At 47.0% G+C, this 27,016-nt stretch overlaps 1 protein-coding gene across 1 annotated transcript in view; it reads right to left on the bottom strand.

Annotated features, from left to right (window-relative positions):
* The window catches only part of GATB (glutamyl-tRNA amidotransferase subunit B), a 75,527-nt gene that overhangs the window by 16,690 nt on the left and 31,821 nt on the right, over window positions 1-27,016 (bottom strand). Inside the window, exons 6-10 of the mRNA XM_030764043.2 lie at window positions 18,312-18,425; window positions 15,967-16,051; window positions 15,215-15,259; window positions 13,036-13,225; window positions 1,270-1,403 (exon numbers count right to left, since the gene is read on the bottom strand). Coding sequence (XP_030619903.2) covers window positions 1,270-1,403; window positions 13,036-13,225; window positions 15,215-15,259; window positions 15,967-16,051; window positions 18,312-18,425 — 568 coding nt within the window. The remainder of the gene's footprint in view (window positions 1-1,269; window positions 1,404-13,035; window positions 13,226-15,214; window positions 15,260-15,966; window positions 16,052-18,311; window positions 18,426-27,016) is intronic.

Raw genomic sequence — 27,016 nt, 5'->3', positions numbered from 1 at the left:
CTCTCCATGCCTGGAGCGTGTGCTGGACTTGGCCTGCTGGGCCCCGTTCACCCTTCACTCAGCAGGGAGCTCAGCTCTTCTCTCCCCCTTCTCAGGGCACCCAACTCGCTGCTTTGTAAGGACCACGGGGACCGCGTCTGCCTCGTGGACCGGCTTTCCCCACGCTCAGCAGAGAACTTAGCATAGGGCAGAGTCTCAATTAACAGGTGCTGAGTTTTGAACAAGTGAGAACTCTCGGATTTACACTCCCAGATGCCTCCCAGCAGATGTAGGCCCATGTATCTGACTGCCTATCAGTCACCCCACAAGGGGGACATCTGTCCCACAGGCAACTCAAACACTGCATGTCCTAAAGGAACATGGCATCCTCCCCACCTGTCCCTCTTTCTTTACCTCCCACCAGGTTGAAAGGCTCCACTCCATCTCGCCCCAAGCCCGCGTGAGGGAGGCGGAGTCATGTGGAGTTGAGAACACTGTCTGCACCGTGGTCCACCACACTCGGGCCCAGGCACAGGGCATTTCGCACGGGCGCTCCTATAAGAGGTACCCAACTGGGCTTCCCACCTCGGCTCCACCTTCCATCCCATCCCCCCAGAGGGGACCTGGAGTGAGCGTGTGCTCTCAGGCCTTTGACAGCTGCCGACAAAGGCGTGTGAAGCCTCCCAGGTGGCTTTGCCCATCCCTGCAGCTCCCCTGCTCCCTCCCGAGCACCCTGGAGCTTCTGGGCCTCCTGAGCCCACCACGCCTCTTGTCTCTGAGTGTCGCACAATTGCATCTACGGTCCAGAATGCTCAGAACCCTCCCTCTACTTGGCAACTCCTCAGGGCTTGGTCTCTGAGGGAAACTCACTCTCCCTCCTGAGGGAAAGCTTGGTGGACGCCCCAGCCTCGGTGCAGGTCCCCTTCCTGTGCATTCATGGTGGCCTGAACACACCTGTGGTGTAACGGGATCATACTGAGCCAACTGTCTGCTTTCTTACAGCCTGGATGCCCTGCAGGTAGGACACTCCTCATTTACTCATCTGTAGGTCCCCAGCCCAGCACAGTACAAAGGACAGCGTGGACGGTCAGAGATCGGAATAAATGAGCTTTCAGATGTGAAGGGGATGGCGGACAGCTTTAGACTCTGACATTCAAAGGGGATGTCTGTGTCTCGTCAGGAGATCCTGAGGGGGAAGAAGGAGGGCAGAACACCAGCCCTGCCCTGTGTCAACTGCTTCTGGACACAGAGTTCACCAGAAAGGAAAATGCGCCCCCAGACCCCACTCACCTCTCACTGACGGCAAGGTTCTGTTGCTTTAAAAAGCCCAGAAAAGTGTTGAGGACCCAACTAGTCACTTTTTTTGGCTCTGCCCTAGTTTCTTTTATCACATTTTGGAAGAACTCCAGTAGGCCAACTTCATTCTGTAAAGAAAAAGAAAATGATATAAAGCCTCCAAAAAATGAAAGATCAGTATTCTGAAACTGTCACCCTCTGCGTCCCTGAGACATCTACTGGTACTTCCCCAAACGAGGATGTCACCAGAAAATTCTGATCCCTTTCAGTAAACAGCAAGTATTCTACTACTTCTACTACTGTCACCATGCATTTATACAGCATTCTGTCAAAGGAAGGAACATACTGCAGACAGCCTGGACTTTGTGGACCAGAGGACGATGAAACCTGACATCCCCTAAACTCATTCGCCCTCTCAGTGTCAGCCATGGGTACCCTACCCTACAACGTTTATCCCTGAGCAGCATGTCTAGCCTGAGTTTACCATCCTGTCTCTTTCCACGCCTGTCTTCTCCTGTAAGTCCTAGCAATGGCTAGAAAAAGAAGGTAAGAAAAGCAGCAGACCAAGAAGGAACAAACAGAATATTCTACTTCTGAAAAATCAAACGTGGATCGTAACTGCGCTCATCTTCGCATCACCCCAGAGCGGACAGAAGTGGTTTTCACATGTTTGCAAAATGAGTAAGAACACAGGCACGTGACCCACTTAGACCACGTGATGGGTGGAGGGTAGCGCCAGGCCTCTGAGCCTAGAGAGGCCCAGCTGATCCTGCCTCTCATTGCACTCTGTGAAAACAATCACCTGGGTTGGCTCATCAAGGAGACGTGCTTGAAGAAGCCCCTACTCTTCCCCCCCCTCTGGACCGCCAACTCTGTGAGTCAGGGGCCACGCTGCCCGTTCTCTCTGTGACTAGAGCTACGTCAGTGCTGGGTCATGGCAGCTGCCTGGTTAGCATCGATGGGTGAATCAACGTCTCCCATCGCCTTGTGTTTTCTTAAAAAAAATCACATGTGAATGCTCACCCTTTATCATACCATTTTCACCTTTAAATATTGGAATTGCCACAATTATGCCTAAGAGTAATCCCCAAGGCACTCATTGAATTATACAGTGCATTGCCTGCTCAGATGGATTTGGCAAAACCAAGAAATTTGGCTAAGCCCACCCCTTGTTTTTCAATGAAGAAAATAAAAACATGTTCCACCCACATCTGAGAGGCTGAAGTTTCCAAATGCATTTTAAATAGTAGGTTTCCCCTACCTGCTGAAATTCAAATCAAACCACACTTTCCTTAAAATATTCCTTTTTAACTTTATACTGGAGGTAAGGCTCTCACCCTCGCCCCTTTCAGAGAACCTTCATTAACCAAAAGAACATTCTGGAAAAATACAATACTGCGAAGAAGTGAGACACACTAACAAAAGTGCTCTCAATGTTTCATAATCGTAGATGCTGTAATAAACACACAGGCACACAGCTGCTAAAATAGAAATTCCGTAAAAAAACGAAAACAATAACAAACTACGTGCCCTTTATAACAGTTGCATTCTCTGGTGACAAGCCTACTGAATCATCCCATAATCATCTCCTGAATCTCTTTTCAAGCTGATGGTATTATTCTGCTCATGCTAAACCTGGGCAAAGGCCACCTCAGCAGCCAAAGCTTGACTACAGATAAAGGCAAATTCAGGCAGCATGAAGAGAAAGTTCTGTTTAACTTATGGAAAAGTATTCAAACTTCCACAATGGCACACAAACCACTGCAGAGGGAGAAAACCGGCTACCGGCCCAAATCACATAAGTGGGATTCCCTTTGTTCTAACCCAGAGAGGCTGGCCTGCTGGTGAAAAGAGCTGTCAGGAGGACTCTGCTTTGCCGAGGAAAGGTTTTCTAAATCCACCTAGAAATACTGAACTCACAGGCCTGGCTGAGTTGCTGGGACATGATGAATATCTATTCCTCTGCCCTTGGGTGGTTGTTTTGTTGGATGGATAACATGGTAAGTCAGATTTCTGTTTGTCTTTTCGTGTCAGTGCTGTGAGGCAGCCTCTCTGAGCTGGAGCTGTGCTTCACTGGGGAATATGTGGGTTCAGTACACAATCTGCAGTGGATGGGAAAGTCTGCGATCGTGACAGGGCGAGTTGTGGGCAGCAGGGCTGCAGGAGGCCGAGCTGCCCCCGCCTGGAGAATGACAGATGGATGCAAAGTCACACATGGGCTGCCCGCTCGGGCTGTTTACATCAGAAGCCCGCTTACCAAGAAAAAAACACACAGCATTCTAGGTAAGGCCTTCTTCGTTTTTCTGTGAGATTGGCAAATGCTTGGCCCAGATCTCAGGAGTCCCTGTGAATATGGCCGCGCAGCCATCTGGTTTTCTCGGGAAAACAATGGACCAGTTAATTCCCTTACATGAAAACCATATTATGAGCAACGCAGGGGAATTCCCAGGCAGTCCAGTGGTTAGGACTCTGCACTTTCACTGCCAAGGGCACGGGTTCAATCCCTAGTCGAGGAACTAAGATCCCACAAGCCGCGTGGTGCAGCCAAAAAAAAAAAAGAGCAACGCAGAAAGGCCACTGCATTAGGGAACCCTTAACGTCCTTCTCAGAGGCAACAAGCCAGCACTAATCTATCCCACATCAGGCAGAGCTGAACCTTCAGCTACACAGGGTGTCAAGTCTCCCGGCCAACTACGTCTCAAACTTTTCCTTCAAGAGATAGCCCGGGGCTTCCCTTGTGGCACAGTGGTTGAGAGTCCACCTGCCGATGCAGGGGACGCGGGTTCGTGCCCCGGTCCGGGAAGATCCCACATGCCGCGGAGCAGCTGGGCCCGTGAGCCATGGCCGTTGAGCCTGTGCGTCCGGAGCCTGTGCTCCGCAACGGGAGAGGCCACAACAGTGAGAGGCCCGCATACCGCAAAAAAAAAAAAAAAAAAGAGAGGTAGCCCAAGTGGCATGGACAATTGGTCCTGGCTTTTGTGTAACACCAGACACTCTTTACAGCTCTGCGACTAACTGGGAAGCATCCTTTTCACATTTTAATCAAATTTCCCAAAGCATCCCATGACACCCAAAGCCAATGCCAAGCCAGCCTCTTGGATGCAGACACGAACCCTCCACTGCCAGTGGGTCTGTCCGCTGGTCACTGCTGGGGTGAGGCAAGGCAGAGGGGTCACCTTCCCTTCCCTGCTGCTTTGGGAAGGAACCTGACCCACTCTTGCATCGGGCCCTAAAGCCAGGTGCCCCGCAGCCGACTTTTCCAGCCTACCTTCAGAGATGACCAAATGCCAGAAGACTATCTTGCTGCAAGAGGAGGAAGGCTGATTTCTCAACTGCCATTCCTGTCCTAAGTCACACACCCTGGGAATCTGAAGATAGGCAGGATGAGGCTGGACTATATTTAGAAGGCGAATGAAACCCGATAGAGACAGCTGCCCGGTGGCAGACTCGGAGAAGAAAAAGGCCACAGAGCACACATTATAGGACAGCTGGTTATGTGGCAGGGAGTGACCCATCAGCTACGGGGACCCTGGCTTTATTGCCTGAATACCTGCTACACGGGGATCAGCGGGCAGCCCTGCGGGGGGGAGGGTGGGGAAGGCACGTGGCTACTGCTGCTCTTAATGATGTTAATAGTAGTTTCAACAGCAACAATAATGGGTGCTTTCTGTACATTAACTCATCCAGTGCCAACAACGACTCTGTGGGCGAGGTACTAGTGGAATTCTCTTTTACAGGTGGGGACGCTCTGAGCACTGACTTGCTTGAGGTCCCACGGTGAGAAAACAGTACAGCTGGGACTCTGCAGCCTGTGCTCTCACCCTCTGGGTTCCGCTGCCGCTGACAAAGGACAGTCACATCCCCGCCTTCCTGGGGATTGAAACTGAGCACCCGCCAGGGCTGGGCACAACACGAGGCAACTTGCCCATCCAAAGAATGCACTTCCCCACCACTTGCATTATTTTGAGAGCTGCCAGCTGTTGAAAGGTTCTTAACATATTAAAAATGTAGCAAAGGCCCTCAGCAATTAGCTTAGAAATCAGGAGGAGAAAATGGTGAGTTCAGGTGCTGCCATTGCCAAGCTACACCTAGACCACGTGGCGCTCTCCGCTGTGGCTGACACACGCCAGTTCCCAGGTCGGGGGGTGGGGAGAGGAACGGTGGCACCCCCATACAGGGCTTCCGGGGGGACAGGAGGGTGGCCGGAACACCCCCGGAGCCTCTCTCCCGTGTCCCTCCACACCCCTCCCCAGAGAAGTCAGGGAGCACACCTGCATGGGTGCTGCCTGATTCTGCAGCATCCCTGACACTGAAAAACAAACCCTGTTGTCACTCACATAGTTTCGGCATCAAGCACATGGTATTTCATCGCACTCTGGCTCCTCCGATGCGGGTGGCTCACGCACGAGGTTATACCTAACTGGGCAGGTCGTGCTGTGGGGGGGAGTGGCTGACAGCTCGGGGGACCCCGTACCTGCAACTGAGTGACAACAGCTCCGCCCGGGCTGCACTCACAGGAACCAGGAGGAGTCGCCCTAAGAAGGGAGGTACCCACAGGGGCCGCGCCACGGGAAGAGGGCCCGGCATCTGCACGTCAACGGGAGCTCTGTGCTTCCACATCACTCCTGTGAGTCTAATTCTTCTTACAAGGTGAGAAAAAAAAAGAACTCGGACCCAACAACTTTGTGAAACATGGCCCTGAAGATAACATCACTGCTAGTGTTGGGGTGGAAATGGAAATTAGGTGATAGGAGGCCCCTATGAGGGACGGCCATGGGAGGGACTGGGACTTGCAGTGGGGCGGGAGGGGGGGTCTATGCTGTGAACGGAGCCTCCCTCTGCTTTTCACGGAAACCAGGAGGGGCTGTGGAAATCCTTCAGTGAGAGAGAAGGGAAAAAAAAAAAAGACTCATCCAGAGGATTCATCAGTGGGGAAAACAAAAGGTAGTTAATTGGTGGTGAGAGGCTGGCACAGAAAACATCACTCTCCACCGAGTGTGTGGAGGAAGCTGGAATCCTGAACCATCAGTGCCACTTTCAAGCAGCTCTGAAACTGACTCAAAACACCAAGGGTATGCTCTTTAGTCTGACTCAAGGAATACATGATTAGATGGGTCTACAGTCCTATTCTGGTCCCCACAATTTCCACCTCTGGGTCATGTTCCCAGAGAGCTGGGGAGCCCCTAAAATCTGAGCGAAACTCCGGTTCCATCAATTTCACTTGTGCTCTGTTCCCAGCAAAGCCGGGAAGCACACACCTCTGAGTTGGACTCCGGGAGCGTTCTCACTGACCCCTGGCTTAAATGCATGGAAATGAGTCTACATTCTCTGTGATGCATTCACTCCAGGAGAGACGTTGAGAGAAACCAATTTGAGAGAAGGACTTTCCCTTGGACAATCAAAATCCAAATAATTCAGGTAATAAAAGTTGACAGCAGACAGGCATAATCAAAGACTGCGAGAATCGGACACAAAGAGGATGTTGTCAAGAAATCAATTCTGATGGTAATCACACTTCAGTGAGCCTAAAACCACTGCTGTCAAAATGGCCCCAACACGGACGAAACCTGTGTTACTCAGCTGAAGCTTTCTGTTAACTGTCCCCAAAAGGAAACCTGTCTACCGTATAGACAGGAAATGAGGCTTTGGGATGGGCTGGGGACAGAGTCCCTGAGAGTCCCCAAGGCTGGCGCTCAGGACTGCACCCCCCAGTGGGCAGGTGCCTGGGCCCAGAGGGGACTCACCTCAGAAAGCCCCTTGCCACTTGCACCTGAAGTGAATGAACTGTGGGTTTTGCGGGAGTCAAGTTAGAAGACGCACCTTTTGATTCGACTTGACCAGAATAAAAACATGGGTTATTTTTTCGGTGCACAGACTAACTGTGAAAGCACCCTTAAGCTGACGAGCACTGGGGGCAATTTTATAAAATGAACAGTAAAATCGATTTTGTAAAGTGCATGAAGCTGAAATATGGTGAGCGATGGTGTTGACCAAATGGATTTTCCTTCAGCTATGGTTACACGGTGAGTCCTTTGCTACTCAATAAGTCTGGGCGGTTAAAAGCAGTCCATAAGGTTCAGTTGCTTTTCTAACTATTAGCTTTAAAGTAGTATTACCTATGGGATAGACAGATATCTATCATGGGAAATTATTTTATAGGCAATTCATCCAGACAGAAAACCAGGCCATTTCAAGGTAACGAGAGACCCAGAGCAAAACTCTTGGAAAACAATCCATTTGACAACCAAACATCATCATGATATCCTTTCTGTTTCTTTGTTCCTCGGAGACACCTTACTCTTTTCCATGATGTCAGAAACAAACGATTATGACATTAAATGGGGAATAACCAGCTGGGCAAATGAATTTGTTCAAATAAGGCCACATATCTTGAGGCTGCACACAAAGACGGACAGACACATAGCAGCAGAAGTCACTGACTCGGAGGGTAATCACATCTCCCTCCAGTCTCACAGGAGCCATGCTGGATTTTTCCTGAAATTCTGCCCTGCGTGGCTCCTGATGTGCTAGCAGCTGTCTGGTGCTCTTTCACCCTGGCAGCATGTTCTTGGGAGTCTGGTCAGCTGTATGTAGATTTTTTAGATTCCGTGAAGGTGCTGCTGTGCCTGTCACCTTTTGGATAAGTGCCTCGTTCCCCTCCTCTTTCCTCTGGGGAGGGAACAGCTTCAGGTACCTTCTCAGAGTCCTCCCAGCTCCTCAATGCCAGAGGTGAGATCTGGACTCAAGAGTGTCTGTCTCAGGACTTCCTGGCAGTCCAGTGGTTAGGACTTTGCCTTCCAATGCATGGGGTGCAGGTTGAATCCCTGGTCAGGGAGCTAAGATCCCACGTGCCTCGGGGCCAAAAATCCAAAACATAAAGCAGAGGCAATATTGTAACAAATTCAATAAAGACTTTAAAAACGGTCCATATCAAAAAAAAAAAATCTTGAAAAAAAGAAAGTGTCTGTCTCGACTTGCGTTGCCAAGGGGGAGGGCAGAGTGGGGGAGGGGAGAGTGGGGGAGGGACGGAATTGGAGTTTGGGATTAGCAGATGCCAACTATTACATACAGACTGGATGGAAAACAAGGGCCTACTCTATAGCACAGGGAGCTATATTCAATGTCCTGGGATAAACCATAATGGAAAAGAATATAAAAAAGAATGTACATACGTGTATAACTGAGTCAGTTTGCTGTTGTACAGCAGAAATTAACACAACATTGTAAATCAACTACGTGTCAGGAAAAAAAAAAAAAAGAGTGTCTGTCTCTTAGTCAGTGGGTTAACCCACTGCCCTGCAGGGCTCCTCAGGAGAATTAAACACAACACAGAAAAGATAAAGCTCTTACATCTGACAACAGCATAGGGCACTGTGGTAAGTACAGTGGGCTCTCAAGAAACACTGAATTGAGGCTGCTATGTCATTCCTCCACTAAACCTCCCACGACAGATGACACTGAAATCTGTCCACTGAATTCATACACAGCCAGCTACCCTGTGAGCTCAGATGCATTCTTACCAAGTGCATGACACAAGGAACTGGGCAAAATCATCCCACAAAACCTACAAACCCCACGCACTATGTGGAGGCCCTTCTCAATGATTCCATCAGAAGGGGCCAAGTACCTAAGGCAGAAAGTCTAAGAAACAAAATAAACAAAACTGCAGAGAAGAGCTTACATTTCTTTCCTCTGACTTAAATTTTCTACTTGGAAAATGAATAAAATTTCTGCTTTTCATTGGAGTTGACTGATTTTCACTAAATTTAGTAGACAGCACTTTTTATGTTTATTTATAGGGCAGGCTGGTATCTTAAAAACCTAGAGGGGTGGGCAAAAATTTTAAATAGACTGATTTCTATGGCTCCGTTTCATGAAGCATCAGTGGGGCTGGATAAAGCATTAATATCCACAAAAGTAAACATTCTGTTTTCTCTGTTAGGTGAGTGAAAACAGCAATGAACTTGAAACATTATTTCCATTTGGCCTTGTGGCACATTGTATGTGCCAGCAGGCAGAAGCGCTTGGAAGTAAAGAGTCTGGGCCCTGCAGTCGGCTCCCTCACAGGCCTGATGAAGTCACTCAGTGTCTTACACTCAACCACTCAACCACAGAGGTGATGTTTCCTCACCGGGAAAATGGGGCGATGGGTGGTACCGACAGCAGGGGGTGCTGGGAGGATGGATTAGAAAGTGGTCTGCTGTGAACCGCAGAACCTGCTGTTAGCCAACAGCCTCGACTCTGCGCTGCCTATCAAGCCAATGACAACAATTCGTTTGCGTTCCGAGTCCAGCAAAGCAAGGTTTAGGAAGAGATGCCCCCAAAGAAAACACCTGGGATTATCTACCGGAAAAACGTACCTGCATATAACCTTGACTGTCCTCATAACTAATCCTAGATACACTGACTCAGAGAAGAGCTTGCTGTGCTTCTACTACCAGAATCCCTCACTTTTCAAAATCCTAATGCTGTGATCTCAGCTTCCGTATGTCCCCTCCATAATCCTTACAAATGAGGTCAGAAGTCAAGGGAGTCTGACACAAGACAGGGAGGAACGGTTAGCTCGCCAGGCTGAAGTTTCAGGTGGGACATGATACTTTTCATGAGGCCAGAGGAAGAAACAGTCACACAGGTTACCTGTCGGGAGGGGATTATCAGACAGGTTTAAGAGATGAAACCAGAATGCAGACATTTAATGTCCTAAAGAAACCAGTTCAGAAAACAAGAGTCAGAGAGACCAAGTGACCTGAGGCCGGTCACGGCACATGGTGAGCTTAAGGCGGAAACCCCAGGCTTCTCCCCCGGAGCTCAAGGACACAGGTACCACCCTGTGATTTGCTGGGCTATCAAAAGGGTGGTTTATGTATCTGACCTTTGGAAACAGGGATGCTTTATCAGGAACGCTGCTTCTCCCAGGACTTTCATGAGTATTGTGACAGTACCCTATTCATCCACTTACCTGTCCATCTGTTCACTGATGCCTGCTGTGTGCCAGACTTTGTGGTGAATGCTAAGATAGACCTATATTAGAGTTTTGTAAATGCCCAGGAGAAATGATCAATACGCAATTCAGCGCTCACCACACAGTAGGACGACAAGATAAATTAAAGACTAGAGTTGTACAACACAGGAAAGATAGCCAATATTTTATAGCAACTATAAATGGAGTACAACCTTGAAAAATTGTGAATCACTATATTGTACACACCTGTAACTTATATAATATTGTGTATCAACTATACTTCAATTAAAAAAAAATTAAAGACTAGAGTTAAGTTCTGAAGTTTTTTTTTAATCATTTGTGGGTAAGGCCCGTGCGGGGTGGGTATGTGCTTAATGTTTAGTTTAATAAGTGACCCAAAGGCAGGAGTGTGGACTCGGAGCTCTGCAGAGCAGACCTCCACCACGGCTACTGATTTAATGAATACTCCTGGGCACTCTTTAAATTGAAAGAGAGTTCATCAGATTTGTGCATCTGCCCTTCTCAGCAATCTGTTGTGTTTCTGAGGAAGGGAGGAAAAAACGTGAACAGACCATTTTCGGGTATGTTATGAGTAACTCAGCTTCCAGTGATTATCAAGTCATCAAGGGCTCAGGATGCCTAATTTCAGGAAAAAAAAATTTGTCTGAATCATCCTCTTTCCATTCCTACTAAGTTCTCTTCTCAACCGTCTTGAAAATTTCAAGTACTAGCCATTGAAAGAAAAAGAAAAAACCGAAATGAGTCACCTACTACATTATCTGCAAGCTATAAAAATAAGCATATTTTTAGTATATCAAAAAAAATAAGTCCCTATAAAACTGGCTCAAAAACCACCTCCTTCTTGAGAGTTTTCCCCTCTGTTCCATCAAGGTAATCACTACCTCCTCTGGGCTCCCAGCCTACATCACACATCTATCTAGTGCAGTCTGCCCTGGGGGCTGGTTAGTTGTAGTGTCATCTGTACATATTCCTGGAGAGCAAACAAACAAAAAAGAGAGTCCCTGTCCCTGTCTCAGTACCTGCTACACAGGAGATGCTAGTAAAAGTGCTGTACTGAAGAGATCAAAAATAAGTTTCCCTAAACAGGGCCTTTAAACTATGAAAACAGAGACTCACTCACTTGCCACCCTCAGCAACCATCTATCCAAGACCTCCTAGGCTGTGGCACTTGAAGGTCACGGGAGCAGAGCCTGGGACACAGACACAAGTGCGAATGTGCATCTGCCTCAGAGAACTTGCTGGCGGTGAGGGTACTATCTCTGGGGCTGAGAAGCCTCGGTCTGTGTCCTCCCATCCCTTATTTAATTTGGCAAATCCGTTATGAAACGCAGGACTGGAATTTAGCATTTAGTATTGAGTCTGAAGTTTATTTCAAGTGTGCTGGAAAGTCAAGATGGTGGGGAAGATGTGTAAGACTAAAACTCAGGTTTGTTAAATCAACTGAGGAACAGGCCGTGACTTGCCACAGGTTTCAGGTTAAGAGGTGCTCTGAACAAGAAGCTCACTAACTGATTCCTACGAAGAGGTGGCAGTCAGCACTGCTGATGTGCTAATCTGTGCCGAGTAATGGAGCAGACGGAGAGGATGAAACCGTCCTCGCCCTCAAGGCACTGAACGAAATACACTAACAAAGAATTAAAATACAGTGACATAATCGCCTCAGAGGTGTGAATAAGATACAACAGCAGCCCATGGGAGGTGGTGAGCAACTCTGCCTAAAGCAAGAGAAAATAACCCATCATGTCTAATCACTGGTGGTGAAAGAGGGTTCATGTGCATCTCGTACAGAACACCTATTAGCCGGAAAGTCTGTTAGGATTCGTGTGTTTTTCCAAGGTCGACCTAACAAAACTGAGTTTTGTATACTCTGGATACTTTTCAAATGAGCTGATCTATGGATGATAAAGAGAGACTCATTCATTCAACAAGTATTCGCTCGCCTACCTTGTACCAGAAATGGCCAAGTTTTGTTATTGAAGTATATACATATGTATACGAATATGAATATTCTAACATCCCTACATAGTTATTATCAGTCAATTACAATGCAAAGCCCAGAGTTTCCAGGGATTCTGCGCTCCGCACGATGAGTGTGGCAGACACCTCATCCCCGAGAGATGCAGCAGAGAAACTTTTCACATCCTCCCTGACAGACAAGCAGAAGACAGCTGTGACGAAATGCCACTCTCACAGACGCTGTGTCACTTTAATGTTGCCGTGACAAAGGAAACTGCAAAGCCCAACAGCCCTGGAAAGGATGGAAAATCCCTGAGCACATCTCCATGGTGTCAGATTCTTAACAGCCCCTTCAGATGCATCCTCTAAGGACCAATACTTTTAGTCAGAGTTTTCAGCATTTCATGTGGAATAAATGTTTCTTCTACAACTGGTAAAACAACTGGCTGGCTTTTTAAGAACCCCACTTCCTGCCAGACTCTGTCATGTCCAATACTGCCAGACATCTAGAAAGCCTATATATTGATTTCCTTTTGTCCTGCAGACGCAAGGGAGAACACTCGTCCATAACATTTGGACTGTCTTCAAGAAGCCTCCACGGCCGCTGTGAGCAGCTCTTCGTGTCTACATACAAGGAATGACTGACACGAGATCCTGCCTCATCTGGTTTTCGGAGGAGCATTTACCAAAAAGGCTGGTGAGGAAGGTTAGCACGCCTGGTTCTACGGTACAGCTGAAGGCATGGGCCACTGCACCTAGAGCCCCCTAAGGGGCATCCCCCGCCCCTGCTGGGCCGATCGCAGCCTCTGATCAGTACCCACCAGCAAGGCAAAGCTGTGCTCCGGCAGCATCCCATACTGTTGCACGAGCTTCTCCCGGGTCACGCGGGGCAGCTCGGGAAGCTGCTCCCGGAGCTGGTCGATGTTGATCACCTGCTGTGGGTCTGTGCCAGTGGGCAGGGACCCCGAGTCGTAGAGCAGCAGCGGGGGCAGGTTGGGCTCCGGCATGAACCTGGCACACAGAGGAGATGGCATGACTGAGTATTCGGTTTAGCTGGAAGAAACAAACCTATCGTCAGTAGGAAAGTGTGTGTCTGGATGCCATGTTACTTGCAAATATTTTCCAACATCCCATAATATCAAGTCTCCTAGTTTTCCAGGAACTAGTCCTTATACAAGTGTAAGGTCAAAATGACCAAATCCACCACTCTCTATGCTTAAACGAGCATTAAGTGAAAAAGGCACAGCACCATGTTGATGCCACACTGTGGTTTGTAATTGTGGATAAAGTATATATTCATAAAGACATAGGCTGGAAAAAAATAGGACCAAATGAGAACAATTTACTTTTTAGGAAGAAAGACTATAAATTTTAAAATATTTTTAGCAGTATTTGTGTAACAAATGAAAAGTCAAAGAAAAAGAAAACTTTCTTTCTTGAGAAGTGCAAGGAATAAACGGATTTTGCCTAAATAAAATGTAGAAGCTAGGGGAGAAGGAGGAATGAATAAAGGGAGTATAAGGGATTTTTAGGGCAGTGAAACTATTCTGTATGACACTGTAATGGTGGCTACATGTCATTATACATCTGTCAAAACCCACAGAATGGACAACATAAAGCACAAACCCTAATGTAAACTATGGACTTTACTTAATAATAAGGTATCAATATTGGTTCATTAATTTTAACCAAGGTACCACACTACACACTAATGCAAGATGTTATCAGAGGAACCTCTGTGTGTGTGTAGGCGGAGGGCGGGGGTGGGGGGATACGACACATACCAAGTAGTATATGGGAACTCTGTAATCTCCACTGAGTTCTGCTGTAAACCTAAAACTGCTCTAAAAAAGTCAACTAATTTTTTAAAAAATGTGGAAGCCGCACCACTGCATATACTCTTGTGAAATAAAGATGTCCTTCCCTCTGTTCTATTCTAACGTTTTCTCTCTGCCCATATTTGTCAAAGGGCTTATGCAAAAGCAGGGTAATGCAGAATGGTGGCTCCAAGGTAATAGCTCAGAAGGGCAAGCAACCCATCACCTCAATGCCAAATCTGTGCTATGAATTAGTCTGACTTCTGAAGGCAAGAGGAAACCAAAGGGAGGCTTCCTGAATCCCATCTGTTAACCTGAGAGACAGAGCTGAAGCCACTGGCTGTGCTAAAAGCCAACTCCACGCTCAGTGAAAAAGCAGCATAAACAGAGTAGGGGCGACAATGGAAAACAAAGAAGTTCTTAGGAAGAACAGACTGAACCTAGAGGGATCACTATAATTAGAACAATGGTGACTTTGACAGACACACAAGAGGAGTCCTTGAGGTGACATGCATTCTAAGGGTTTGTGAGCTTTGTCTTTCCTAAATCTCGATGCTATATTTGTTCCTCATTGACAGCAATGGCTACTCTTACCTCTTCCTGCACTTCGCAAAGGAAAGTGCCACCCCCCACCACTTTGTTGCTTAAATCTTTAATTTTTGCAGTCTGCTAAACTGGGAAGAAACAAAAGTCTCAATTTATTGGAAGCTATTCTTATTATTTGCTTTATTTCTGGATCTCAAATGAGGTCTAATGTGTTAAACAGCATCACCTGAGGTTTGAAGGGAACTGCCATTAACATACACATCTCTTTTTTCTACCTTTTCACAGAACTTCAGTGTTACTGCATTAATTACTGAACATGAGAATAAGAACAGCCTAGGCCCCACCCCACAACTGCCATCCTCTTAGCTCAATTATGAAAACTCTGACACAGAGGTGAGTGAACAAGTGTTTTCCAGCTGTTGAATCCTGTCAAATAAGGTACTCCAAGGCTACCAAATCAAGAAAATACTCTTCCTCTCAGTGTACACGTAAAACAGGAAGCCTAGATTTTCCATTATGCGACAACAACAAGGAAAAGTGGTTCCTAAAAGCAATCTAGGATCATTATGTTGGTCTGTCAGCGGATTTGGAATATGACCCAAATACAGAATAGTGTTCTGACAAGAGGAGTAACCACCTGTAGTCTTGTTTTCCTTCTTTGTCTCTCATCGGCACGGTGCACCTGTGACAGTTAAATGAGAAAACATTTTAAAAATGCTGCATGCAGCGTCAGCTAGTGTAGATGCAGACAGGGGTTCCCCTACCAACAGGGAACCCAGGGGATTCAAGCTCCTCAGCCTTCCTTGGGAGACACTTTCATGAATACATTGCAGAAATAATATTAAAGAAAGACAAATGTTTAGCATGATAATTAAAGAAAAAGAACAGAAAAGAAATTGCTTCAACGTTTCCAGCATTTAACCAGCTCAAACTCTAGGCTCTTGAGCTTTTTTCCCCAGTCTTCTGTTAAGTGTATAAAATCCTCAAAATTCAGAGTCAGAAAGTTAGACTCAAAGATATCTAAACAGAAAAAGACACCGCTACAACCAGTTCTAAGCTTTCTTCCACTTCTAGCTTAAATTGGCAGAACTTAGGTCTGATAGAATTTAAGGAAGTAAAACTTCTTGGAACAAAGAAGGTAAGCTGGAAGCCAGGGAAGTGCCAGGACTTAAGACTCAGCAAGTCTGATGGCAGTCAGGTGAAACCTCTTACCAGCCCTAGAGGGCATATCACAACCCTGTAGAGTACCGTATTTTCCTAATTTTACTAATGAGGAAACCAAAGTGCAGAGAAGCTAAGTACCTTCTCCAAGGTGACATGGCTGGTCTGTGGTGAGCCCAGACTGGAGCCCCACCTACCTGTATTCAAGATGCTGTCATGCAAACTCACCCCAGCTTGTAATCGAACGAGCGAGTTTCATTCAGGATTTTACCTCCATTCTCGAGTTCATTGATTTGCCTCTGAATTTCATAGTCTAAAAAAAATAGTTTAGTATCATATTTTGATTCCTTTCATCCAGTTTAGCAATAATTAGACATCTTTTTCAATCTTTATGTCAAAAACTAATCAAGGGAGTTGTTTATAATTCTTCCCACAGATGCTATATTTTATTCTTGCTGCCGTCATAGAATAATCATGCTAGAGAGGGCCTTTTAGGAAGCTCTGCTTCTTCACTTTTTGAGAAAACCCAGACTCAGAGAGATTGCGTAACCCAGTACAGGCTACAAAACGTGGCAGAAGCAGGGCTAGGACCAATATCTAGGCAGAATGACCCCAGATCTAAGATCGCTGCTTATCAAGAATTTTTATCGCAGGATCCATGGGTGGCCTTCAAGGGGTTCTAGTACCTCTTGAGATTATATGCAAACGTGCATGTGTGCACAGGCACATATTTTGGAGAGAGGGTCCAGAATAAAAATTCTGGACCCTCTCTCCAAAATATGGAGAGGGATCTATGACCCCAAATGATGAACAGCCACTGCTCTATGCCACAGTCCCTCACCACCCAACAAGGCAGAAGTGGTAAAGCAAAGCACAGCCACAGTTGCTAAGCTTCCTTATGAAAACAGCTTTAGCTTCCCCTCCCCCCTCAACTCCCCGCCCAACATGTACCACCTGCCCTTGCCCAAATCCAAACTCTTATCATAGCTGATAAAAAGCAGCAACACGAAGAGGATGGCTAAAAGGCGTGATGTAGGGAGAAACATGGGGTAGAAAAATTACAGGCTTGAAGAATTAAGCACATAACAGTAAAGCTTCGGTTCTTCCAGCCTGAGTCAGACCACAGGTAGAATTCTGTCTCAGACTACTCCAAAGGGTCCTTCATAAGATAACAGGTTAGGGACAGCCAAAATCAGGCAGGGGTCTCCATCGTAAGTCATCAGGGATGAATCTACCTAAAATCTTGTTTTTTAGGTTCCCATCACCACCTCTTAGAATAATGAGTTCCAGAACACTTATCACCTACAAGGTGAAGTGGAACTTTCTTTCTGTTCATTCCAAGCTTCCCCTTCACAAACCTGAGCTGGAGGGTTTTCCCTAACCCAAACCTATCATGGCCTCAGAAATATGGACTGCGTCTCCTTTTACAGGCAGAAGAGTCCACCATCGTTAGTCTGTCTTCACGCGGGGACCTTCCCCAACACCTTCCTCTCCTGTAAGTCATCCCCTTGACCATTTTAATGCTTTTTTCCTGAAAACTTGTAGACTCAAAGTGTCTTCACTGAGGCTAGTTGATCATTTTAGGTTCAGGATAATAAAGTTTTATACAAGATTAGAAAATCTTTTTTGTGTTCCTTCTAATACCCAGGATGCTACTAAACCTTTTGGCTGTGACTCCACATTCATCCGTCCCATTCTCTGTGCACCCTGAAGGGTGCGCCTTAACCTCCACCTCCTCCCTCCTCTCTTCCTCTCTAGATACCTTTGGTTTTAAAGAATATTTTCATTCCTCTGAGATGTCTTCCCCTCACATTCACAGATATCAACTTCTATGGACCACCCTAGATGTTGATCTTGCTCAACTGTTCGATTTTAACTACTAGTATACATTTGTCCACACTGAAAGATCCACAATGTGAACAAACAAGACCAATACCTGATTACACAGGCCCAAGCAATCTCTTAGTTAAAACGGTAAAAAGCAGAAAAACATACTGACCAATTAGGTCAAATCGTGGCCATCTATAATGAACAAATACGACTTTATACAGTTCGGTCTGGTCAGAAGGAATGTGGTACATGGAAAAACAGAGTTACAGGATTTTGCAGATCCTCCCATAGAGATGAAGTCTATTTCCCCTCCTCTTGAACCTGCTTTGAATGGAATGTGCTGGAAGAGATGCTGTGCAAGTTCTAGAGCTAATGACTCAAGAGGCCTTGAGGCATCTGCCTTCATCCTCCTGGGGTGCCCCCTCCACCAAATAAGAAGGGCTGGGCTAGGCAAGTGAATGAAGCAAGCCCACGTGGGTAGAGCAGCCCAGCAGACGTCCAGCACCAAGGCTGCGACACGTGAGTGAGGTATCTTGGACCCTGTGTATCTCAGCAGAGCTGCCGGCTCCCCACAGCCACATGAATGAGCCAAGGCAGGACAAATAGAAAACCCACCCAAGCCACAAAACTCTGAAGTTGAGATGTTATCATGTAAGCCATTAACTTGGGGGGGGGGATGCTTGTTACACAGCAACAGATAACTGATACAAAGAAGTATATGAGGAGTAACAGCTGACATTCACCTATAGCTTTGGCCAAAAACCTGGCACTGTTGAGATTCTTTACTTCGGTTCGAACGCCCAAAGGCTCCCCAGGGTTATGCACAGATATGTTGGCGTCCACTCTCAACTGGCCCTCTGTAAGGAAAGAAAAAAGACAACACTTTAGAAATTCTCTGAGGCAATCGTGCTTTTTTTAAGGCAAGAGAGTGCAAGCAACATCTAACTCTAGTTGCTGTTTAGTTACAGCAGCCTAACCTCAGAGGAAGTATGGTTGGTCCTGAAGTTCATGGATAGTACTTCTGCCCACTTGCGAAAATGATGGTCCTAAGGCATCTGAGGGGTGTGTGTATATTTCTGTGCACTTGTGCACAAGCAGAAGGCAGGAGAAATTCTGGATATACTGGCTTGGGAAATCTAATTTCTTTCATGCCAAATAAGAAAAACAACACTGTTAAAAATGGAGTTTTAGGGCTTCCCTGGTGGCGCAGTGGTTGAGAGTCCGCCTGCCGATGCAGGGGATGCGGGTTCGTGCCCCAGTCCGGGAAGATCCCACATGCCGCAGAGCGGCTGGGCCCGTGAGCCATGGCCGCTGAGCCTGTGCGTCCGGAGCCTGTGCTCCGCAACGGGAGAGGCCACAGCAGTGAGAGGCCCGCATACCGCAAAAAAAAAAAAAAAAAAAAAAATGGAGTTTTACCCTGCAGTTTTATTCCGAAGTGTTCTTCAAAGTGTCAGAGCTGGGTTGGGGGGGAAGGCTTCAGAAATGATCATGTGATAGCCCTACACTGCTCTCCAATGGAATGTGGATTTCCAACAGTGATTCCGGGAGATTTATAAGAGAGTCCTTGAGAATTTACAGCTCAAGGGCAAGAGCCAGAAATCTGGGCTTTTCCCCTCGTCCTTCCTCCAGGTACTGTAATGATCTCTTCCTTCTGTAAACAGGACTCGGAATCCTTCCTGACTGCTGTAAGGGTTTGCCGCAGCAGACAGACAGTGCTGTTATGAAGGGGATGGTCTGTGGGGGAGGGACTCAGAGGGGGCCATCCCCATCCTGGGAGGACCTTCTCTGACCCTGCAAACCCCCCCATTTTGGGAACAGTAATCCCTAAGGAAGCAGGTGGTTTATGGAGAGGGCCAAGAGGCTCTTGAGGAGGAGAGGGAGGCAAAATCTCAAGCCAAAGAGAGATAAAGATAAGAAATCATCACATTTTATACCCTGCAAGGTAAGGCCCCAATTCTCTGTTCTCCAATTCCACTTACAATATTTAAAACAGAACAAAAGGGGAAGACAAAATGCTGGATTTTTCTTAGGCAAGTCTTTGAACTAAAAAAGAATCTGCCAAAGAGGAATGTGTCGATGGGCTGAAGAAAGCAATTTCTTTTCCAAGGTTTCATAGCAAAAGCATATTAAAATAATAAAATAGCTCAAATATATTCTATGCCAAGAAAAAGAGACCCTTGCAACAGGTCTCTGTCATTCCCACTCTGCTGCTCCAACGGCCACCCACGTTGACAGGCAGGGAAAAGGTGCCTTTCAGCCCAGAAATTACTCTATGTCTCCAGCACGTACCTCTCACATTTCTACAAAATCCCATAGCCCCTTTAGGACACCACGTGCTTCCTTGAATCTCAAGAAGTCCCAACGACTCCTGATGTCATCAGACTCTTGGTCTAGGAAACCTGCGGCATCCTTTGCTGCTCTGTTTTCTTGGCCCTTTGTAGTCTAACTGACTAGATCCTGTCAGCTCCTTCCCCCAGACATCCCTCAGAGCTGTCACTTCCTCTCCATTCCCACGGCTGCCATCCTTGCCTGAGCCCCCGCATCCCATCCTGACCTTCAACCCAGTGACCCCCTCCTGGTCCAGCCCCCCCCCCCACTCCAGCTCGGTTCCGGCCACATCCTGCTGCAGGACGGTTGCACCACTCCCAGCGCTTGACCAAGTGCACAGCTGGCTCCCACTGGGTCATCCCACCTCCTCTGCTTGGTATGCAAGAGCCCTCGTGTGGTCTTGACTGATGCACCCCACATTTCCTGCTGCTCATTCCCTGAGAAAGCCTCCTCCCACCAGGGAAGCTTCTGTCTGCTCGCTGGTTCCCACAGGTCCTCGTCATCCCTGTTACTGTCCCTCCTTCAACCTCAGCTCATCCTTCGAGGTCCCACATAAGTGGTACCACCTTCTCCTCCTGGAAACCCTCATCAGTAGGCTGGCCTCCACTGGTGGCTGGCTCCTCGGAGCTAAGAGAATACATGCAATCAGTAGAGCACACGATTGTAGTCTATTTTGAATTAGTCTTTTCTCTGAGACCAGATGGAAGGCACTTGGGAATGGAGCCCAGATTTAAAACTCCCACCCCTCTTGCCTTCCCAAAGACATCACTCCTTCAGTTCTCTCCTCTCTCCCACAGCACTCCTTAACCCTCTTCCTCAGCATTCCCTCTATGCATGTGTACCCATAATCAACAGTATTTCTCACTAGAAACAAACCCCAAAGACCCACTCCCTTGAACCCAGTTCTCTCTTCATCATTCTGCTGTTATTGCTCTGCTTTCCTTTTCAGCAAATCCTCTCAAACAAGTACTGCTTGTTTGTTGGCGTCTCATCTCCGTGAGCTCACCTCCCATTTACTCCTACACCCACGTCAGCCTGGCTTCTGTCCCCACCTCTCTGCAAAACGCCTTGTCAAAGTCACCATCAACCCCTGGCTGCCAAATCCCACGGATGCAGGACACGCTGTGTCTTCCCCTCACTGGATACGCCGGCCCTCGGCGGCATGTGACCTACCAACCAACGCTTCCTCCCTGAAACATCTTCCTCCCTCGGCTGCTGTGACCTTACTCACCCTTAGCTGGCCCCTACCTCCTGGACACTTTCCATGTCCTTGTCATTTGTTCCCATCCAGACTCAGGACTGTCTTCTTTACCTGCACTCTCTCTGTAAATGTATATGGTCTCAAACACCATCCAAGCTCTGATAACTCCTGAATTTCTCTCTTCAGCCAAAACCCTACTCTGAACTCCATCCACACTGACCTCTGCGCCTACTTCATCTCCACGTGGAGCTGGCCCAGGCGTTTCAGTTTCTGAAACTAAAGGATCTGCCCCTGCAACACATGCACCTTTGTCCTCATCTTCCCAATGTCAGCAAATGGCACCGCCACCTCGTTCCTCAAGCCTCCTTGACTTCTTCCGGCCTCTTTGCCTTCTACACCAGCCTGTTAACAAAAATCCTGTTATTTCTAAAAACCACCTCGAATCCACCATCTTGCTCTCTCCATCCTCACCGACACCAGCCCTGTCCAGAAGAGCACCATCCTCCACCTGAACTACTGCCAAAGCTTCGGAACTGGGCTCAGCTTCTACTCATACCCTTCTAAAACCCACGTTCCACGGAGCAGCCGCGGCGGTTTTCCAAAACGGTAATCCGACGTTCCTTGGCTTAAAAGCCCTTCCTTGACCTCCCACTGCCCTTGGAATGAAATCCAAACCTCTTATCATTTTTGGTGATCTAGCCCTCGCAGACCTTTTCAGTCTTACCTGAGGCCACATTGCCCTGCTCCTTGCGCTTCCCCTACAGTGGTCTTCTGCCACCTGTGTTACCTCCAAGCATATACTCTACGTTCTCCTCACCTCAGGGACTTTGCCTGGGCTCTTTCCTGATGCTCTAGCTCCCTGGGGCTGGGGCCTCGGCTCATTCTCCAGAGGCCCTCACCATCCAATGTATTCTTTATCACGGCACCCTCTGTATTTCCTTAAAGCACTTACCACTGTAACTACTTTGTTCTATTTGTTAGTGTATTTGTCTCCCTCGCGAATACAATATTTCCTCTAGGTAGCAGGAACAATGTCCTTTTCATTGCTCTGTTCAGAACCTAGAGCTGCCTCTGGCACATGGTCATTGTTCGATAAACTCATACCTTGGTATTTTCCTGAGCCACGAGTAAGCAGACTGGTCTCACGGTAGGTTCCCGACAAGTTCTAAAGTTCTGTCTGAATAGGACTAATCTACTGAATCCTATGAAAGGCCCATTCAGCTCAAATGAAAACTTCCCAAGTATGCTGAGCTCTGCCCAGCCAAACCTCGATACTTGGGAGAGAACTTTTTTTGAGCCCTGAGAACCCTGAATTGGACCTCTCCTGCTTTTAAAAATAAAACCATCTTTCACAATTTAGACTTTTAATTTGGAAAAGGAATAAAAGCATGAGTTTCAGTCTCTCCCAGAGAAGACCGCACTCCATAGATGTCTGAGGGGACTCATTTAGTGTCCTGCAGTGTTGAAAGGCAGTTCACTTGCCTGGATTCCAACACAGTATCCAACACTCACAAAAGGCATTTACCCAGTGAAGACAAAATACCTTTTAAACAAATTAAAGGTAAATTGCCTCAAGTCCACAAAAGCCTCACAGTCACGTTTGCCTCAATGCATTCTGCAACACTGGGGGAGGGCCTTCACAAGAACGTTATCAAGCTCAATTCCCACCCTCTAGAAGTAGAAATTTGTAACAGCAAAACGAAAAAACCGTACTACTGAGCACAGTGACATGGTGCAGTCACGTTTTTTTTTTTTAAACACATTCACGCATCAGAAATATAACATCAGGGCAGAAAACTGTTTCTCTAAACAGCAAAGGCCTGAAGCTTTAGTGAGAAAGTCTCTTAAGCTGTCTCATTCTGATCACTGAATACCCTCCAGAACTTAAATAACAGGGCTTGACAAAAAATAAGGTAAAATATATACTGTGGCTCAATTTTATCCAACATATTTCACAAAGTTTATTCATCCACAATGAGTGGTGATTCTACTTATTATTGGCAATAGAAGCACCTGACATTTCATGAGCACAGGCTATTTGTCAGGACCTGTGATACGTTTTATGCACATTGCCACATTCCTTCCCTACAGCAGAGCTTTAATGACACATCCACTTAGACGTCCTTTAGGCAATTCACACTTGACACGTCCAAGACGGTATTCCAGGTTTTCTTCCACAAGGCCAGTCCTCGCCTGCTCTTCCCACCCTGCTGCCCCAACTCTGTTTGATGACTTGGATGACTTCCTCTCCTCTTTGGTTTCTTCCTTTCTCTTTCCATATACAATTATTTAGGGACTCGTTTCACAAGTGTGGAAAGGGAGGCTCACAGAAGTCAAATACCTCGCCCAGTTTCTATAGCTAGAAGCGGTAGCATAGGATTCCAACCCGGGTCTGGGCCTGCGGTACCCTCAGCACTCACACTCTGCTGACCCAGCTCCCAAGGTTGTTTGTTTTTAATTAACTTATTTATTTTTGGCTGCGTTGGGTCTTCCTTGCTGCGCACGTGCTATATCTCTGGTTGCGGCGAGCAAGGGTACTCTTCGTTGCAGTGCGTGGGCTTCTCATTGCGGTGGCTTCTCTTGTCGCGGAGAACAGGCTCTAGGCACTCGGGCTTCCGTAGTTGTGGCACGCCGGCTCCAGAGAGCAGGCTCAGTAGTTGTGGCACACGGGCTTCGTTGCTCTGCGGCACGTGGGAACTTCCCGGACCAGGGCTTGAACCTTTGTCCCCTGCATTGGCAGGCAGGTTCTTAACCACTGCGCCACCAGGGAAGCCCTCAAGGTTGTTATCTACAGCAGTGGAGACACTGTCATGGCTGGCACTAGGAAGCGGGGTGACAGTGCTTACAAAGGAAGGCGTCCAGAAGTCAGACACACCCGGGCTCGGGCACTTCCTGTGCACCTTGGCCAAATAACCCAACCTCTGGAAGCCTCAACTCCTCACCTGTACAGTAGGCACAGTAATACCCATCTCTCAAGAATGTCATAAAGTTTAAATGAGACAATAACTTAATTTAAAAAATGCTTAGTGAACTGATGAGCACATACTCGATGTTCAAACTGGCAGATATTACAACCTTGGAAACATTTAGCGTATCTATATACTTTGGTACACATTCAACTCAGCAGACTGCTTTGAGGATCTCAACAGTGGCAAACATCCTGAGAAGGAAGTGACTTCTGGAACCCAAGCTGAGCTAGTCTACGCTCATTAGCAAAACTATCAGGAACTCACTGAAGCACAGCCCGGAGCAATTTAAGTTTCATTCCAAAAGCACGCTGGGGGTCCACTGGTGCTCTCCAGGGCAGCCTTCCCGTTGGTTCCCAGGCTGCATTCTCCAATGGCGACACAGTGGCCTATGGTGGTGGGACAGAAGGATGGGAAAGGGGCCTGGGCTGATAAAGTGCTGAGAAAACCAAAAGCTGGACACCTGCAGACTCCAGGCAGACCTTCACTACCCAGAGCACTTCAGGACAACATCAGCCACTCTGCTGCTGTGCTGGGGGCAAAGCTGTCTGATTTGTATTTAAAAGCAACAAAAAGTGTCACAACAAATGAGATTTAATGAACCCTCTCAGCTGTCACTGCCTGATGAGTTCTCACTGTTACGGTTTATCTCTTGGCAAGGACCCGATGGGACTATTTCTCAGCTAACAGGTGGCCTGTTTATTATTCCATAGGTTTGGTAGGAATCACAGTTATTTTGAAGAAGAATGGAATAATAAAACTTCTTTAAAGCAACAGTGCATAAATGGATAACTATCCAATCTGCCCATATTTCATTTCTATTCTGTGGGTAAAAAGACAGCATGAGCCAATTCTCCATTCTACAATGGAGAATTCTCTTGCTCTAACACAGAGCACTCCACTCAAACTCATGTGGCTGGCTGTGTTTTTCCAGACTTTAGCTTAAAGAAGAGAGCAAATTGGCAAGTTCCATCTCTAGATTCAACTTGTACCAGGGCTTTGGTGTTACAATTTGTTGCCCATTAGATGTCCTATGTGACAAATGTGGCATTACAAATTCTGAAGTCCCTTTGTAACATGTGAATAAACGCGTGACAAAATGGTCGGTAAATGGTATGATAAACCGACAGGGAGATGAATCATCCCCACCAATGGTACTTAGTGGCACCCTCTGTGACATGTTCAGTGGTTAATTTTTTGTGTCAACTTGACGGGGCCAAGGGATGCTCTGATATTTGGTTAAACGTTATTTTGGGTGTGTCTGTAAGGGTATTCCTGAATGAGATGAACATTCAAATTGATATACTGAGTAAAGCAGATTGCCTGCTCACCGTGGGTGAGCCTCATTCAATCCGCTGAAAACCAGAATAGAACAAAAGGCAGAGTGGGGGTGAAGCCAAGCAGGACCCTGCGGGGCTCCTGGACATGGAAGCCTTTCTGTGTCCCTGTTTCTTGTTTGTAGAGAACAGATTCCAGCCTCCATGACCTTCCCTGAGTTCCAAAGGGCAGGTTCATACAGTTGCTAATCAGGGAAGGGAGGGGATGCAGAGACAAGGGAGAAGCAGTCAAGAAACAACAGTGCAGCCTTGGGGCAGGGTCCTGGTTCCCCCTCAAGGGATACACATAACACTATCTTTGAGCTCTTTACAGAACTAAAACCTCCAACAAATGGAAGATGTTAACTACCTGATGAAGCATTTTTCATTCCAGAGAGAAGGTCATGATGTGATAGCCTCAAGAACCACAGAAGCTCAGCAGGAGACCAGATTAAAGGAATGCAGGCCCTGCTCACACCCTGATCCTTATCAGCAACCCAGCCCTTGAACCACTGCTGTAAAACTCCTCACCAACTCCCCCTGGGTTGGGACACACAGTTTTGAGGGCATGAGTCCACTGTGTTCCCCTCCGCCTGGCAAAGGAGTAAAGCTATTCTTTTCTACTTCACCCCAAACTCTGTCTCTGAGATTCGATTTGGCACCAGCGCACAGAGGTCGAGTTTTTGGCATCGGGGGAATTTGCTGTCTCTGCCTGACTGCCTTGGATCGGGGATACTGGTCTTGTCTTGGGGATACTGGTCTTGTCTTGGACTCTGGCTCAGACTGGAACTTACGTCCTTGGCTCTCCTGACTCTCAGGCCTTCAGTCCTGAGCTGGAACTATACTATTGACTCTCCTGCTGCTTGATGACTACAGATCTCAGGGACGCCTCAGCCTCCACAGTCACATGAGCCAATTCCTTATAATAAATCTCTTTACACGTCACACACACGTGCACACACACACATTCTATGTGTTCTCTTTCTCTGGAAAACCCTGACTAGTACGCCACTGGACTGAGAGATGGATTAGCCACTGTACATGCAGAACCTGCACCCTTTTTCCACGCTGCCAGGGAGTGCTTTGCGAGTGGCAGACGTTTTTTAAAAGCCCCTGGGAACAGAAAATAGGGGAAAACCACGGGAGAGATGGGCTTTCAGGGATGTAAGAGTGGGCAAAGCAGTGCTAGGAAAGGCTCATGAAGAAACTGGGTTTGACCAAAACTTGTGATCTTTGCATCCAATTTGCAAACACTTAAAATGTATAATTTCCTTGATCCCAAGTTTTCACATTGTTTCTTCTGTTTAATTCCCTATTATATTTCTATTGAATTTCAGACTTTATCTCAAAGTTAAAGTTTTGTGAAATCATAACCTTGGTTTGTAGTCGATACAATCTGCCTTCAGCTTACCTGGATGGAAATTCTATAAAAGGCAGAAAGAGACCCAGAGGAAAAGCATCCAGTAGCAATGAAGCACTGCCCACACAGAACTCACAAACTAAGAGCTACTGTGCATAAACACAGGGTCTTCTGAGGACGATGAAGCTGTTCAAACATATTATTTTATTAATTCTCACAACGTCCTGATGCAAGAGTCCAGGAGGACACCTCCAGTCCCTGGACTCCTAGTCTCACA

This window comes from Delphinapterus leucas, chromosome 5 (genome assembly GCF_059928025.1).
Source record: "Delphinapterus leucas isolate spDelLeu-1000000601 "Yukka" chromosome 5, BTC_Dleu_Yukka2, whole genome shotgun sequence".
NCBI classification, from domain to species: Eukaryota; Metazoa; Chordata; class Mammalia; order Artiodactyla; family Monodontidae; genus Delphinapterus; species Delphinapterus leucas.
This window is presented reverse-complemented; position numbering and strand designations above follow the sequence as displayed.